We start from the raw sequence: 16,193 nt of genomic DNA, 5'->3' as shown, positions 1-16,193 counted from the left end.
AGAAAACTCAAAGTTCACTAAGGGGACACAGAAGTTGGCAGGCTACCTTCCCACACTTACAAGATGCTAGCAAGACATCATACTCTATTTCCACCAAAGCCAGTCAGGAAGTTCAGGCAGAGGCAAATGAGGACCAGTTTCTAGCATTCCTTTGTACTCTACACACCACGCCTCCCAATACAGGGAGAACCATGATTCGCGCACAGCCACTAAGAGTGACACCAGAACCGAACAGCACAGGTGAGGTGCTCCACTCACTAGAGACTTGATCACACTTTAGCCACTGGTGGTAAAAGCCAAGGGAGCCTTTTCTGAGGTACACCACCCTTCTGCAGGAGGAGTCCTGCTTCAGATATCAGGAATGCTGACCCACACCTGACATTACTGGGTTACATCTACCCAGTCCCATCTCAGTGAGGCTAGTGGACACTGAGGGACCAAGAATATGGTGACTGTGAGAACATAAAGGAGTAATGTCTATGAGGCAGCGGGACACAGGAGTCAGGACCAGGGAGCAAATCTCTGCAGGTGGCCACTCTCTCCCAGTGGGTAATCATCTTTGAGGCAATAACAAGCAAGGTGATGCAGAAGGGTCTGTCAGAGAAACTCTATCCTGGAGTCAAGGGCACCTGCAGCACCTCGCCTCCACAGGAAGGGGGCCATCTACCCTCCTGGTTTCCAGGACTCTGGAATTCCAAGATGGAAGCCTCAGTGTCCTCTTCATGTTCTGCTAAGGGCTGGGTACTAATTATCTCTCTGTTCCTCAGAGTCACCAGCCTCATGCTTGACAGTCACTTCTGGGCCCCTCTATCTAGAAGCAGCTGTCAGGAGGCACCCCCCCCAATCCTCTTCAACAATCAGAATAGTCTGCAAGTTTGAACACACTTCAATTTAGGCAAGTTAGGGTCCTCCTTGACTACTAAGTACATCCAAGGACACCCTGGGCTGATACTAATCTTAAACCAAAGAACTGTGGATAAAAACCTGAGGGTAGGGATAGATGACAAAAAGTGCTTGACACTTTTTTAGCCCCTGGAAAACAGGAATGAGAACTGAGGCTAGCATATCTCAGAAGTCACAAGCAAAGCCAGGATTAGTGAACACTAACAGAGTACTAACTACCTAGGCACTAACAGGCTGATCTCTTTTGAGGCCAGCTCAGTCTACACAGAGTTCTAGCCAGAGTTACATAGATTCTGTCTCAACACCACCACTAAGGAAACACAGATTAACTATAAGACAGGATTGCACATATGTGAGAGGAAAGGTGCACAGCACTGTCAATATTGGGACAGCCTTATATCATTGGTGAATGAGGCACAGCCACCCAGGAAGTGTGTCCACAGACAGGCTGTCTCCTATCTGTTTTGTTGCTGCAGAAGTAACCTACTTGGGACTTAAACTCTCTTTAGTTAAGCATGAACCTGAACCCCTCCCTGATCATTCTGCCCCACCTGCTTCCTTAAAAAATCCCTATACGTGCAGTTACCACATAATTGTACTCTTAGGTACTCACCTTCAGGAAATGAAAATTCATATTCACACAAAAAACCCACCCATGGATGTTCACTGTGGCTTTATTTGTAAACCACAAATAAACCACAGTCCAGAGCTAGACTCTCTGCTCATATTCCCATGGGTTATCAGTTAAGCTGTGAACTATTGCTCACCAACAAAAAGAGCAGAGTATCGTCACACTTGGGCCACTTCTCGGGGAACTGTGCTGACCGAAAAGCCAATCACACACTACGGGATGGCTCAGCTGGTAAAGCATTTGTCTCACAGGTAAGACGGTTCAAGTCTGAGGCTCCAGAGCTCACATACACTTCAGAGTACCTGGGTTCCATTCCCAGCACTCAAAACCAGCTATAACTTCAGCTCCAGGGGATCCTGTCCATACAGGTTTGCAGGCGAAACAAAGAGAAAAGACAACCTGTTACCACGGTTGTGCCTACACCTAGCCTTCCTATAACCAGCTGTGATCAGTGTTCCCACCCTCTGTGGGGTCAAGCGCTGGAGCCTGACTGAGCTCAAACAGTCACGCCCTCGAGCCTCCTAAACTGACCTAAATACATTTGTTCTTCCTAGTTAGTTGGGCTCCAGGAAGCTCAGTAGTAACCAGAGTAGCCCAACTTTCAAACCTGGCATGTCCAGCACTCAGGAAGCTGAGGCAGATCAAAGATGAGGGGTGGGAGAATGTAGAGATAGAGGGTTGTCAACTGAAAGGACTTTATGTATTGGTTAGTATTATTTTACTTTTTTTTTTTTTCAGACAGGGTCTTACTCTGTATCCAGGCTGACAGAGAACACAGTCCTCCCAAGTACAAGGATTACAGATGGATCACTAAACCTAACTTTAACCTAAGGATCTTTCTATACTGACCATTCTTAACCTGTGGGTCTCGACCCCCTTGGGGGTCAAAAAAAACTTTCACAGGGGCCAACTAAGATCATAAGAAAACACAGAGATTTACATTATCATTCATAACAGTACCAAAATTATAGTTACAAATAGCAAAATTTGTCTGGTTGTGGGTTACCAAATATGAGGAACTGTATGAAAAGGCTACAGCATTAGGAAGGGTGAGAACCACTGCTCTAGGTGAGAAGAGTTTCTATCAAGGTCATGGTGAATACAGGACTCTACGGTGCTAAAACATCACAGAATTACACACACAAGCAGACATAAGTAAAACTGCAGGACTGGAGAGGGCAGTGATATTCTGGCTGTGGTTTTTGACAAAGGGGCTGTATCTTGCAGATGCATGACAATTTAAAATGAGCTCACCTTAATAATGGCGCATGGGGGAGAGGCTGAAAACCTCAACAGGTAGAGGCACCTGCAGCCAAGCCTGACAACCTGACTGCAATCCCACAGATTGTGCTCTGACGCCTACACTCACACGATGACATATTTGCACCCAAATGCACACGAGGTTTTTTGTTTTTGTTTTGTTTTGATATAGGGTCTGATCACATAGCTGTGACTGACCCTGAAGTCAGAGATCTAACTGCCTCAGCTTCCCAGGTACTGGATTTAAGGGCATACACTACCACATGGCCACAATTTTGTTTTAGCAGTAAAAAAATAAATAAATAAATAAATTTAACATGTGTACTGTGTGTACCTGCATGCCCACAGAAAATAGAATAAAGTGTTAGATTTTCTGATGCCATGCACTTTATGTGACAGCAGTTTATGAGGCAAAAGTTTCAAGGAAGCCGTCTCCTGCAACCCGTAACTCAGAGGTAGCCCAGATATGTCCTTGTTATAGTCTTGTGTGCTTGGTGTCCCCCAAGATAAACGTTGCTCTCTGACCTCCACCATTATTCCAACATCCTAGCCAAACCCTGGCTTGGAATTTCGAAGGCACTGTTAGAGTAATTGCCTCCAGCATTGTTGGAGAGATAATGAGGGGGGTAGGGCACTGACTAAGCCCAAAAGCATAATGGGTGGGACCTTGAGCAGAGGGGGGGGCAGTGTACAGCAGAGCATTCGAGATTGGAGATTCGAGCCTATACCCTCCTGGCTGGCTCACCCCCCAACCCCCCACCCCGTGCTCGGAGCGGGGGTGGGGGGGTGGGGGGGTGGGAGTGGGGGGGGGTAGATGGCTGCTGTTTTAGACCCAGTGTGTTTTAGATGGCCTCAGATGTACCTTGACCACTGAGCTGCCAAATTTTTCCCTTTTCTCTTTTGTAATGACTGTAAAAGTCTGATGGCATTTTGAGAAATACATTCAGATCCTGCACTTCCTTGTGTGTGTCGTGTCTGTTATTTTTTTCTTCGCTGACGTCTTGCAGGCCTGACCAGGACCCTGTTTCCCCATGGGTTGAGGGAGGCCCAGACTGGCCGGCCGGTGCAGCACTCTGAAACTGGAGTTACAGGTAACTGTGAGCCTCCTGATATGGGTGCTGGGAACCAAAGGCAGGCTCTCTGCAAGAGCAGTAAGTATTTTTTATCACTGAACCATTTGTTCAGTGAGGGCCCCTCCATCTTTTTAATACTTTAAAAGTATTAAAGCTGGGCTGGTGAGATGGCTCAGTGGGAAAGAGCACTGATTGATCTTCCAAAGGTCCTGAGTTCGGATCCCAGCAACCACATGGTGGCTCACAACCACCCGTAATGAGATCTGACGCCCTCTTCTGGTGCGTCTGAAGATAGCTACAGTGATTTACAAAGGAGCGAGCGGGGCCAGCAGAAGTCCTGAGTTCAATTCCCAGCAGCCACACACATGATGGCTGACAGCTATCTGTACAGCTACAGTATACTCATACACATAAAATAAAATAAATCTTTAAAAGTATTAAAGTAGGCAAGATGACTCAGTGGGTAAAAGTGCCTACTACCAGAGCCGAGTTTGACCTGGGACCCAAATAGAGGGAAGAAAAAACAGACTCCTGTAAGTTGTCCTCTAACCTTCATGCTTGTGTGGTGATGCATGTGCATATTTGAGGTTATATGCTAAATAAATAAAATAAGAAAAAACTCATTTAATAATGTCTAGGGGTTTGGAACATCTCAGTAGGTACAGTAGTTGCCAGGCAAGAAAGAGGATCTGAGTTCAGATCCCCGGACCCATGTAAAAAACTGGGTGCCCTAGTTCATGGCTATCTACAGTGCTGGGGAGGCAAACAGGCAAAACCTTGGAGCTCACTGAACATCCAGTCTAGCTCAATGGGCAAGCTCTGGGTTCAGTAAGAAACCCTGTCTTAAAACAACAACAAAAACAAAAAACAAAAAACAGAAAAAAAAAATAAAAATAAAAACAAAGAAAAGTATGCAGAGCATTTGAGAAAGACTGCTTGTCACCTCTGGCCTCTACACCCCCACAGCACTCTAAAAATTATTCTTATTTATTTAATTTATGTGTATGGGTGTTTCACATGCACTTGTATGCGTGTGTACCATGTGGGTGCCTGGTGTCTACACAAGTCAGAAGTGGGCGTCAGATCTCCTGTATTGGAGTTACAGATGATTGAGAGCTACCATTCAAGTTCTGGGAACTAAATCCAGGTCGTCTGAAAGAGCAACAAGTGCTCTGAACCACTGAGCCACCTCTGTAGCCTCAAATGATGTGTTTTATGGTCATTAACTTCCAGTTCTGACCATGGTCCTACAGAGAGCCATTACTTCTTTTTCAGAAGGCCCAGCTTGTGACCCTTTTGCTATCCCAATACACAGACCACCATCAAAAAATGACCAAAGGAAAGCATTTCTATGGGGCTGGAACAGTTCTGCTTTCTAGGACCCATTTATGACAGTAGTGCAGTCTAAATGGTATTGGTGAGGTGAGAGATGATAGCTTATATATGGTGCGATGCCAGGTCCTGAAAGTCCAAACATGCAACCCTAAATGTACACTTATTATACACAAATCTCCAGAGATCTAGAATACGCAGATGGCCAGTCCCTAGTTATGAGTTCCTGGGCTGGCTAGGGTGGAACAGGCCTGGCCAGAGTTGTATGGACGTGAACTGCCCAGTGCTGGAGGAGAAGGCTGCAAGGCTGCATTCCAATTCTATATCAACAGGTCTACTTTGCTTAACAAGGGGAAAATAAAGCAAGCACTTACTGCATTCATAGATCTGTTCCAGCTTATCCACAGAAGAAAGGGAGAAAAACTTATACCCGGACTTACTACCAACAGCTAGGGACCTGCAAAAAAGCCAAATTCAGAAGTAAGAGCTGATGCATGTACACAGCAATCATGCATAACCAGTGCCCACTTTACCCACCAGTCACCAGGGTTTCTATCAGATACCACCAGCATGTTCTGAGTGGATCATGGTCTTATGGGTCTAGATCAGGGATTTGGCAGAGGATGCTATAGGCCAGAATTCTGTAAAGTATATGGCATGGCCATTGAGACAGGGGTCTTATCACAACTGTATACTGCAGGCTAGCTGGCCTTCCAGCATCCAGGAATACTCCTGTGTCGCCTCCCTTCCAATCTTAGGAGGAGGGGCCATACCTGGCTTGACACATGTTCATGGTATCTGAACTCTCCCTCATACTTGTATGGCATGTGTTTTTCACCCTCTGAGACATCTCCCCAGCCCCAAATGGCCCTTCATTTCATGTCTATGTGTATGAAGATACCCAGTTGTAGACCATAAATATACTCGTTTGTCAGTTACTCTCCCTTGCCACTAAAGCCTGAGAAAAGATTAAAATAGTAAAAACAAATGAACAAAACTCATTCTGAGCCCTAAATGAAGAGTAATCAGCTGTCAGTGACTGCAGACACACACAGCTGTTTTGGCACTTGTGAGCCTGCAAGTTTAGTAAGCCATACTGCATTCTACACTTTGAACAATGATACTTACAACCTCGGCTTGGTATCCATCCTTGTTTCAGTACAGCCTTTCACTGCCTTAAGTACTCGGGTAAGGTGCTGTGGCCAGGAGGTGGGATAGGAATGGCACGCACTGAGGAACTATTCAGACCCTGGGATTGGAAGACTTTGTTGCCTTAGACCATTGGTTCTCAATCAGTGGGTCTCTACCCCGTTGGGGTCACATAACTTATGCTACAGTTATGAAGTAGCAATAGAAATCATTTTATGGTTGAGGAATTGTATTAAAGGGTCAGGACATTAGGAAGGTTGAGAACCTTCCTAATGGAAGATGGAAAAGGCTCATGTTTGAGCAACCATGTTTACCAACTCCCAGTCCTGGCTAAAAAGCTCAGAGCACAAAGGCTTGGTGACACCAAATGAAGGGAGTCCTGATCAGAAAATTCTATCCCCAGAATGCAACTGAGCAAGGAAGCAAGAGAAAGCAGCACAGCTGTCCCCAGCCAAAGGATGATTAGAGAGAAGCAAGGAGACATACCAGGGCTGGCATTGGTTTCACGATGGGAAAAGATGAAAACACATCTTCGTGGGCACATGGGCAGACCAGAGGACTGACATCAATTTGTATTTTGTACCCCAAGAAGACACCTGAGGCTACATTAACAATCAGGTTATCACTTGACATTTCTGGCCTTCCCACAGAGAGGTGAAATGCATTCCTAGACCTGAGTATGGCAGCACACGCCTGCAATTTTAGTGCCTGGGAGGCAGAGGCTGGATGATCAGAAATTCAAGGTCCTCCTAGGCTATATACCAAGTTCAAAGGCAGCCTGGCCTACATGAGGCCCTGATCCAAATCACCAAAAGGGAAAAAGAAAAAGAAAGCCATCCACTTCCAGAAAGGAGGCTCTGTGAGTGCTATGGAAACCTGAGGACTCCAGCTGCTCTCTACCAGTTGATAGGGTTTGGTTTTGCAAGACGTTACTACACTGAGCTCTTTCAACCAAGTGCTCAGGTATAGACTGGACACACTGAGTAGTAACAGGTGGCTGTGATGGTGAACATCTTTAGTCCCAGCACATAGGGATCCAGCCTGCTCTACAAGGTCATTTGGTAAGTGCCAAGCCAGATGTGTCTTAATATAAAAATTAAAAAAAAAAAATTAAAAAAAAAAAGCCCAGGCAGTGATGGCCCATGCCTTTAATCCCAGCACTTGAGAGGCAGAGGCAGGTGGATTTCTGAGTTCCGGGCCAGCCTGGTCTACAGAGTGAGTTCCAGGAGAGCCAGGGCTATACAGAGAAACCCCGTCTCAAAAAAAACCAAAAAAAAAAAAAAAAAAAAAAAAAAAAAAGCAAGCAATAAAACAAACAACTTTCCAGAAAGGCTGGGAATAAAATCTCAGCAGCTAAGAACTAAGAACTCTGGGCAAATTCGTGTTCAAGAAAGTATTTTCCAGGCAAGAAAAAAAGTTGGCTACTGCAAGCAAATTTTAATCGCTTACCTCGACTACTTCTGAATTTAAAACACAAACCACCCTGGCCCTTGGGAAGTAGAAGCAGGAGTATCAGGAGTTCAAAGCCAACCTGGCCTCATATTGAGTGCTTGTCTCAAGGTAAAAACAAAACAACCAGAATACCAAGAAGCACAATGAAAGTAAGACAAAAATCATTCTAAGTTGTATATTTTCCTATGTGGTCTGAAAGATTTTCATTTATATGTACCTATCTATGTAAGTATCTGCCACATCCTGCAGATGGAATAACAGGCAGCTGTGAGTGCAGGTTCTCTTCAACAAGAGCCGCTTTACCAGCCCCCCGGCCAAAGAAAACGTTCCTGTGTTCTTAAGACCAAAGTACACATTGTTTTTATGCTTATTTGAAACAGAATCTCACTAAGTAGATGAGGCTGGCCTGGGACTTTAATCCCCCTGCCTCAAGACTTTCTGAGTGCTGGGATAGACATGAACCAGTATACCTGCTTTGGCAAATTCTTTTGGGCTTGGGTTTTGTGTATCTCACATCAGATGGTCAGAACATGTGAGATACACATGCAACTCTATGTAAATGTGTCTGAATGTAAGTATGTACACTACATATATATAGGAGCCAGGACAGCCAAACAGGATGTTGGATCCCCTGAAACACAGTATCACACTATCACACCCTCATGAGCCACCATGTGGGTCCTAGGAACCAAATCTCGGTCCACTGCAAGAGTACTAAGTGCTTTTAATAACTGCTTGAGCCATCTCTCCAGCCCCGACTATAATTTACAAAAATATTTTCTGGAGCCATTAGCATGTGTGATGATGTTCTGGATTCAGTTTCCAGCATAAAAATAAACACACCCACCCCCCCACAAAATCCTACCCTTATAGACAGCCACTTTTATCTCATAAATACAGCATCATTTTTTTTTCCTTCAAGACTTCTCCACTTCTCTTTCTTGTTTGCTTGGAAATCACAAAATGAGCTTTAGGGAGGTCCTTGTCTAATCATTAGAGTGGATTCTGGGTTCCAGAGAGCTTGGCTCTCAGCGATGCTCTCATGAATCTTTTTGATGTTCTAGATACACAGAACTAATTAGAGCATTAAATACCTGGGATAAAGTTTTAATGCCAAAACCCACCAAACTGACTGTGCTGTCCGTCAGAAAGAAATGGAACTCTACCAGGGAAGGAAAGTTAAATGACACTAAGCTGACTTGGGCGCATGCAGCACATCAGAGCACCTGCTGGGTATGACTGGGCCTGAGGTCCCAGGTCAGCGTAACATATTCATTAGACACCCACAACCAGGTTCACATATACACCTCGTTGGAAGGTTCTCTTGACAGAAAATGCAGACATTTATAATCATGGAGAAGGCATAATCACAAGAGAGGTGAGATTTATTCTATTAGCAATAAATGTTTATTTATTAAAAAGTTAACCCAGGCCTAGGGATGTAGCTCAGTGGTGCACTTGCCTGGCTGGCATGTGCAAAAGCCCTGAGTTCAATCCCTGGTTGTCCAGTGTTGTCCCCTTATTGACAGAGGGGAATACAGAATGCAAAAGGGATGGAGAGGACACTTGGGAGGAGGAGCCGGAGGACCTCCAGCTCAAGGCCAACTGAGGCTGCATAGAGAGACTGTCTCAAAAAAAAAAAAAATAAGATTTTAAGGGTGTAATAGTGTCCAGCTTTAACTCTGGCATTGGGGAGTAAATGCAGAGGAAGCTCTGTGAAATTCAAGGCCAACCATGGCCACACAGCACAATAAGTTCAAGGCCCAGGCTGGCCTTGAGCTACAAAAGACCCACTCACAAGCAAACAAACAGATGTATTTGCTTGGGCTGGAGTGGATGGCTTAATGGTTAAGAGCATATATTGTTCTTCCAGAGGACCTGAGTTCAATTCCCAGCACTCACAACAGGTAACTCACATGCCTGTAACTCCAGCACAAGGGGATCTGACCTGCATGACTTCCTCAGGAACATACATATATTCCTTTCTCATTTTCCCCTCCTGTGAGTCAAACCTGTTACAACATCCTTTTGTTATCTCATGAGGCTGTGGGGAAGGGACCACCATCTTTTATTTTATTTTTCATTTTTGTTTTTTTGGTTTTTCAAGATAGGGTTTTTCTGTGTAGACCAGGCTGGCCTCGAACTCAGAAATCCACCTGCCTCTGCCTCCCAATCCTGTGCTGGGATTAAAGGCAGGAACCACCATCTTGAAATGGTATCTCTGTTACTGAATTTAAACATGAGCCTAAAGTGGATGGTAGACTTCCAGTTCACTATGAGAAGGGGTAGCAGATCTACCTCCCAGCTTCTAAGCCATCAGTCCATAAAGGCCCTCCCCTGTCATTACCTTCACTGTGAAAAGGTCACACTTGATTATGTAGGTGAGTGGGACAAGCCACAACTGTAAACAGGAAGCTGACTGCCCCACGGGTACTATTAAGACCACAGCCAGGCCAAGTTCATGGAGAAACAGCCCATCCCCTCTCCAGACCTGTCCCAGAAGTCCTGAGGCCTTTCAGAGTATCAGAAGCAGAGCTCTTTTGTTGGCCAATTTTTTAGGGGGCTAACAGTGTTCCCTAAGAAACACCAGAATTGGGAACCATGTTGCCCTGGAACATACCACACAGGTTCTGTGGGTCACTGTCCATCTACAGTAATCTGCAGTAACCTCTGCAGCAATCTCCTGTTCAACTATCTGCTCTGCAAAGCAAACAGGAGACAGACAAGTTAAGGCTGAAGGGGCTTTGCAATCTACCTTCAATTTACAGATAAATCAGTTCCTTCCAAATGGTGCCTGGCAATGGAGGAAGTTCAGTGGGAAAAAGCAGTTAATACTCTTAACCCTTTCTAAATGGTTGTAGGGGTGGGGTGTTCCTCTATGACTTCCCAAAATCCTGTGGAAAACCTTAGTCCTGATTAGTCCATGTGAGAATCCAGTGACCCTATGCCAGTCATTCACTTGTTAGGTTCAATTTGGGAAAGTTAAAGTGCTCCCACATAAACCTGGCACTTTAAGAAACACAGATGGAAAAGGACAACCAGGATGGGCTGTTCTTCCTGTCCTTTCCATTGCTTTCCTTTAAAAACAAAAAGAGCAAAGAGCAGATCACACTGGGTTCACTTTTAGAATAAGCATAAAAAGAAAAACCTCTCAATATTTGAAATCACATTACTAGTATGAGACCAAAGAGACTAATGTAATTTGGAGTTCAATAAATATGTGAACACTTAAATAGTGTGCTGAAATTACTATAGAATGGATGGATGCTCTTAATGTACAGTGGTCCCCATCTATCCCTGAACACAGCAAATGGGATTCTACACAAGACTCAACGCCTGGCCAAAAATTTTTTATGGTATATGTTTAAGGTATTTTTGTACATGCATATATGTGTGTATGTATCTGTATGTGTCCATGGAGGCTATAGACCAGGAGATGGGCATCTTCCTTTACTGCACTCCATCTTGTTATCTGAGACAGGGTTTCTCTCTTATAAACCTGGAGATTATTACTCTTTGGATAGACTGCTGGACCAGAAGGCTCTGAGGATGATCAGTCTATCTCTGTTCTTACACCAAAACAGGCCCTAGAGTCACAGATGCCCCATCTCCCCAAAACCCCTGCCTGGCTTTCACATGAGTACTGAGAAGCCAAAATCAAGTCCTCATGCCCCAGCCTCTTGTTTTTGTTGGTTTTTTCCCCCAGCCCTTTAAACAAGGTCTCTCTATTCACTCCTGGTTATATGGTAATTTGTTATGCAGACCAGACTGGCCTTGGATTCAGAGATCCTCCAGCCTCTGCCTCCCAAACAATAGGATTCAAGGTTTCTGCCACTACTGCCAGACCCATTCCTCTTTTTAAAAAAATTCTGGCTGGGCATGGTGGCACACACCTGCAATTCCAACACTTGGAAGGTGCAAGAGTACTGGGAATTCAAGACTAGCAGAACATTAGCTTTTTGTGTGGGGGGGGGGTAGTAGGGGGAAAGATAGAGTTTCTGTGTAGCCCTGGCTGGCCTGGAACTCCAGAGCTCTGTAGACTAGGCTGTCTTTGGACTCAAGAGATCCTCTTGCCTCTGCCTCCCAGTGCCGGATTAAAGATGTGTGTCACCAAGCCTGAGTTCACCTGTACTCTAAGTCATGTCACTACATAGCTCTAACCTACAATCCATTCCAACTTAGATTTCTAGATCTCTTTGGCAAGTTAAAAAAAAAATGACACAGCAAGTCTTGTTTTTAAGCAATAACTTCATAAACTAGTAGGTTTAGGGTTGAGGGAGGGGTGTCTCAAAATAAATAAGTAAAGCCTTGTAATATTAGAATGTTCTAATAACCCTCAAACCCTAATGGTTCAGAAGCCAAATCACTACTAGTTGGAAATGTTTTCCTCCCACCTGGATGGCACCTACTCATTCACTTGGCAAATTGCAACAGGTTGTCCCTGTAGCTTTTGTTGTGCTAGCTTTAGGGCACAACACAATCTTTAGCAGCCTGAATGTGAGGGGCACAGACCTGGCAGTATTCATACACTTGTGTGGAGGCCAGTGGTTGAGGCCAGGTGTCTCCCTCTTTATTTACCAAAGTAGGGTCTCTTCCCTGAACCTCAGAGCTCACCCTGCTCATTTAATTAGCCAGGGATCTGCTGGGATTATAGACAGCTGCCTAGCTTTTATGTAGGTGCTGGGACCCCAACTCTGGGCCTCAGGGTTGTGTGACAAGTGCTTTATCCATTGAACCACCTCTCCAGTGCCCAGGCCCACTATTACTTCTAGACTGAGTGTCCTTAGCATTCTGTTCTGAAGTAGAAAAGACCCAGTGTGGTACAACAGAAAGAACACCAGGAGAATGACCTCAGGGGATGAGAACCTACCCCTGCCCCATCCCACTCTTAACCAACTTTAAGATCCTGGCAGACTCTAGCCCTTTCTGAACTTCACAGTCTCATTTGTGGCTGGACCCAATCTCAGGACAGCTCCTCCTTCCTGAGACTGTGTGAAGGTCCAACTGAGCACCTGTTGCTTATCCTCCCCTCCACATAGGTACTTGCCGTTCTTCAATCTAACTTTTAATTTAGGAAAAACAAAAGCCTCAGTCTCTGCCTTGCTAATGCTATTGTGCCAGTAGCGACCAACTACTTAGTGTGATGCCAAGTGACCCATTCCTCCTCCTCTTACATCACTTCCTCTTACTCACTTCCCAAGATGGCTCTTCTCCCTTCCAGTCCCATAACTCATCCTTTCTTACTCAGAAACCTCATCTATTACCTACCTTCCAGGTATGCCAACAAGGCAGCCTTGAAGAACCAGACTGGGACCTATAGCAGTTCAGTCTCGTAAAACAGTGGACCGGTACGAAGGTTCTTTTCTACCCCAGGAATAGCCCACCTCACCCCCTTTTGAAGCTCCCAGACCCTAGAGAACAAAGTCTCAGATCGAAGGCCTGGGTTACTACTGCCGTTTCGTCCTTGTTTGAAGGCGACCAAGTTACTTGCCAGAAAGAACAACAGAGAAGAAATAACAGAAAAAGAAAAGCCATGAAAAGCGATAGAAGCACTAAAGATACAGATATAGAGAGAGAGGGAGGCGGGCGATGCCCAGGATGGCCGCGAAACCGAGTCCGGGTGACGCGTGCACAGTTCCTTCCCAACTTTGCGAAAGGCCAGGTCTTAGGACAGGTTGATGGGAGCACCCCGAGTTCCATCACCTCCCCCGGCCCTGGAGGCAGCAGCGCTCGAGCGGCCGCGCGGGCTCAGCACGCCCCCCGCCCATACCTCTTAACCTGACACAGGCCCTGACCTCTGACCCGGCCCTGTGCCCGAGCCCCAGCCCAGCCTTACGTGTTATCCTGATTGAAGTTGGCGAACAGCAGCTGGCCGGCGCCGGCCTCTCCGCTCTGGCTCGCCAGGTTCATGGCTGCGCGCGCGACGGACTCGGACCCCCTTGGCCGGAGCGCGCGCGGCTCAACTCGGACGGCCCACGGGAGCACGCTACACTCAGGATCTACGTCCTGTCCGGGTGGTCGCCCCGCTCGCCGCCTCTCGCTGCGCGGGGACCAACTGCCGCCTCATCCCGTACCCACTCTTGTTTATGCTCCAGAGCCGGGACGGGCTGCGCGCTTGCGCGGTCCCGCCCACCCTCACGACGCACGGCGGCGTACGGCGCAGGCCCTCTGCGTAGGCCCCGCCTCTTCGCCGCAAGCTCCCGCGGGTGTTTCCGGTCGACTGCGTAAAGGTGCGCTGGCTAGTGCGCCTGCGCATGGCGGAGGGTGGGCGGGAGCTTGCTGTCTATGAACGTCGAGTTACCTAGGTGGTCCTGGCTCGTTGATCCTTGTTTTAGGGAGTTGTGCGCACCGCGTTCCTTGAAGAGAACATCACACGTCCGTTTTGCGGATTTGAAAAGCGAGGCTCAGAATTGTAAACAGTTTGCCTAATGTTGGATCTGAGCCTGGAAATGCGCGTGCGGTCACAGTCTTTGGGACAGGATTCTACTTTAAGTGTATTAAACCATGCAACGTTATATTGGAAGCACCTTTCTCTCCTTCCCGCTCTCCTTCCCTTCTTTCCTTTCTCCTCTTCCTCTCAAGGGGATGGAAATGCCCTGGTGGCAAAGGTCCTGGAGAAGAGCGAGACTCGTTCTATGCTGCTAGAACTGTACCTGTAGGCAAGAGGCTGGTGGTTCCCAAGAGCAATGTGCTGTTCTTGAGGACAGTTAAAGTGGGAGCAAAGTCGAACTTTGTAAGTACAGCCACAGGCACAAAGACAATTGTTAAGGGAAAGATGGCGCACACTTTCTCACTCTTCCTGTTTCGTGTTTTTGTTTTGTTTGTTGTCGTTTTGAGATAGGGTCTCATCTATCTTAGACTAGCTTTGGACTCTGTAGCTGTGGTTGACCTCGAATTCCTGGTCTTCCTGCCTTTACCTCTTAAAAGATTATAGAGATGCACCACCATGCTTGCCTAAAGCAGCCTTTAAAATGGCTTGTTTTGGCCTTTGGAGACCTTGGCTGGTCTGGAACTCACATCTTAACCTTCAACGCATAGAAATCTACTGCCCTCTGCCCTCTGGTGCTGGAATTAAATGTGCTACGATTCCCAGCTTTTCTTTTTTAAAATGAATTCTTTGAGAATTGTATGTAGTGCGTTTTGATCATATTCAACCGCACACCCAGATCCACTCTTCTTCCCCACCTACCCAACTTTGTGTCTTTTTTTTTTTTTTGTCTTTCTTTTTTAAGCCCATCAATTCCGTTTTGTGTTGTCTATATATTTTTGGATATGGTCTTCCACTGGAGTGTTGTCAACCTATCAGAGACCATATAGCCTTGAAGAAAACTGATTCTCCATTCCCAGCAGCTACCAATTAACAACGACTTCTTAGCTAGCAGTGATGCTTCATGCCCATGTCTTTGATAGATAATGAGATTTTGTCTGGCTTGACCTGCACGGGTCTGGTACATTCATGCTGTGAGTTCATCTGCCCTGCAATGTCCAGAAAGTATGGTTTCCTTGAAGGCCTTCAGGGGCTCTGCCCTGAGCACTGTGATGAAGGGTGTGGTATAGATGGCCCCCTTTTGGCTAGTTGTGGGCCTCTGTGTCAACCATCATCTTCTGCAAATAGAAGCTTCTCTGACGGGAGCTGAGAGATGCATTTATCTATGGATAGCCCAATAAGAGGTCACTTTAATACTGTGTTCATCCTACAGACTAGTGGTGGTAGGGCCTCCCCTAAGTTCTGTGGCCTGCCTAACCACAGGTTCTTGGCCTTTTGATAATGGTGGTGCATATGTGTTTCATTTTGTGAACCAGGCCTTAAATCCAATTAATATTATTGGCATAAGGAAAGACTTTCTGAACAGGACTCCAGTAACCTAGGCATGAAGACTAACAGTTAAGGGCTGACGAAATGGCTCAGCGGGTAAGAGCACTGACTGCTCTTCTGAAGGTCCTGAGTTCGGATCCCAGCAACCACATAGTGGCTCACAACCACCCGTAATGAGATCTGACGCCCTCTTCTGGTGTGTCTGAAGACAGCTACAATGTATTAGTGGGACTGGAGTGAGCGGGCTGGAGTGAGCAGGCCGGAGCGAGCTGGCCAGAGCAAGCAGGGCTGAGCTGAGTTCAATTCCCAGCAACTACATGTATCTGAAGACAGCTACAGTGTACTCATACACATAAAATAAATAAATCTTAAAAAAAAAAGTAAAAAGACTAACAGTTAATAAATGGAACCTCAGAGACTAACAGACTTCTTTACCACAAAGGATGTCATCATTTGGGTGAAGAGGAGGCCATCCAGAATAGTGAAAAACCTTTAGAAGCTACACACTTGATAGAGGGTACTATCTTAACCCTCTGAATATACAAAGAGTTGAAAAGAAAATCAAGAAAATAACCCA

General features: G+C 46.0%; 1 protein-coding gene across 2 annotated transcripts in view; it reads right to left on the bottom strand.

Annotated features, from left to right (window-relative positions):
- Positions 1–13,947, bottom strand: part of Wipi2 (WD repeat domain, phosphoinositide interacting 2) — a 35,708-nt gene extending 21,761 nt beyond the window's left edge. Inside the window, exons 1-2 of one of the 2 annotated variants that reach the window (XM_031338579.1) lie at positions 13,637–13,947; positions 5,574–5,656 (exon numbers count right to left, since the gene is read on the bottom strand). In XM_031338579.1, the coding sequence (XP_031194439.1) occupies positions 5,574–5,656; positions 13,637–13,710 (157 nt within the window). In that variant the 5' untranslated portion in view covers positions 13,711–13,947. Of the gene's footprint in view, positions 1–258; positions 384–5,573; positions 5,657–13,636 lie in introns of those variants that run through there. The other variant, XM_031338581.1, reaches the window with a different exon arrangement.
- Positions 13,948–16,193: the final 2,246 nt, after the last annotated feature.

This window comes from Mastomys coucha, unplaced genomic scaffold (assembly GCF_008632895.1).
Source record: "Mastomys coucha isolate ucsf_1 unplaced genomic scaffold, UCSF_Mcou_1 pScaffold22, whole genome shotgun sequence".
NCBI classification, from domain to species: domain Eukaryota; kingdom Metazoa; phylum Chordata; class Mammalia; order Rodentia; family Muridae; genus Mastomys; species Mastomys coucha.
The sequence above is the reverse complement of the archived record's forward strand: the minus strand, read 5'-3'. Positions and strand labels throughout refer to the sequence as shown.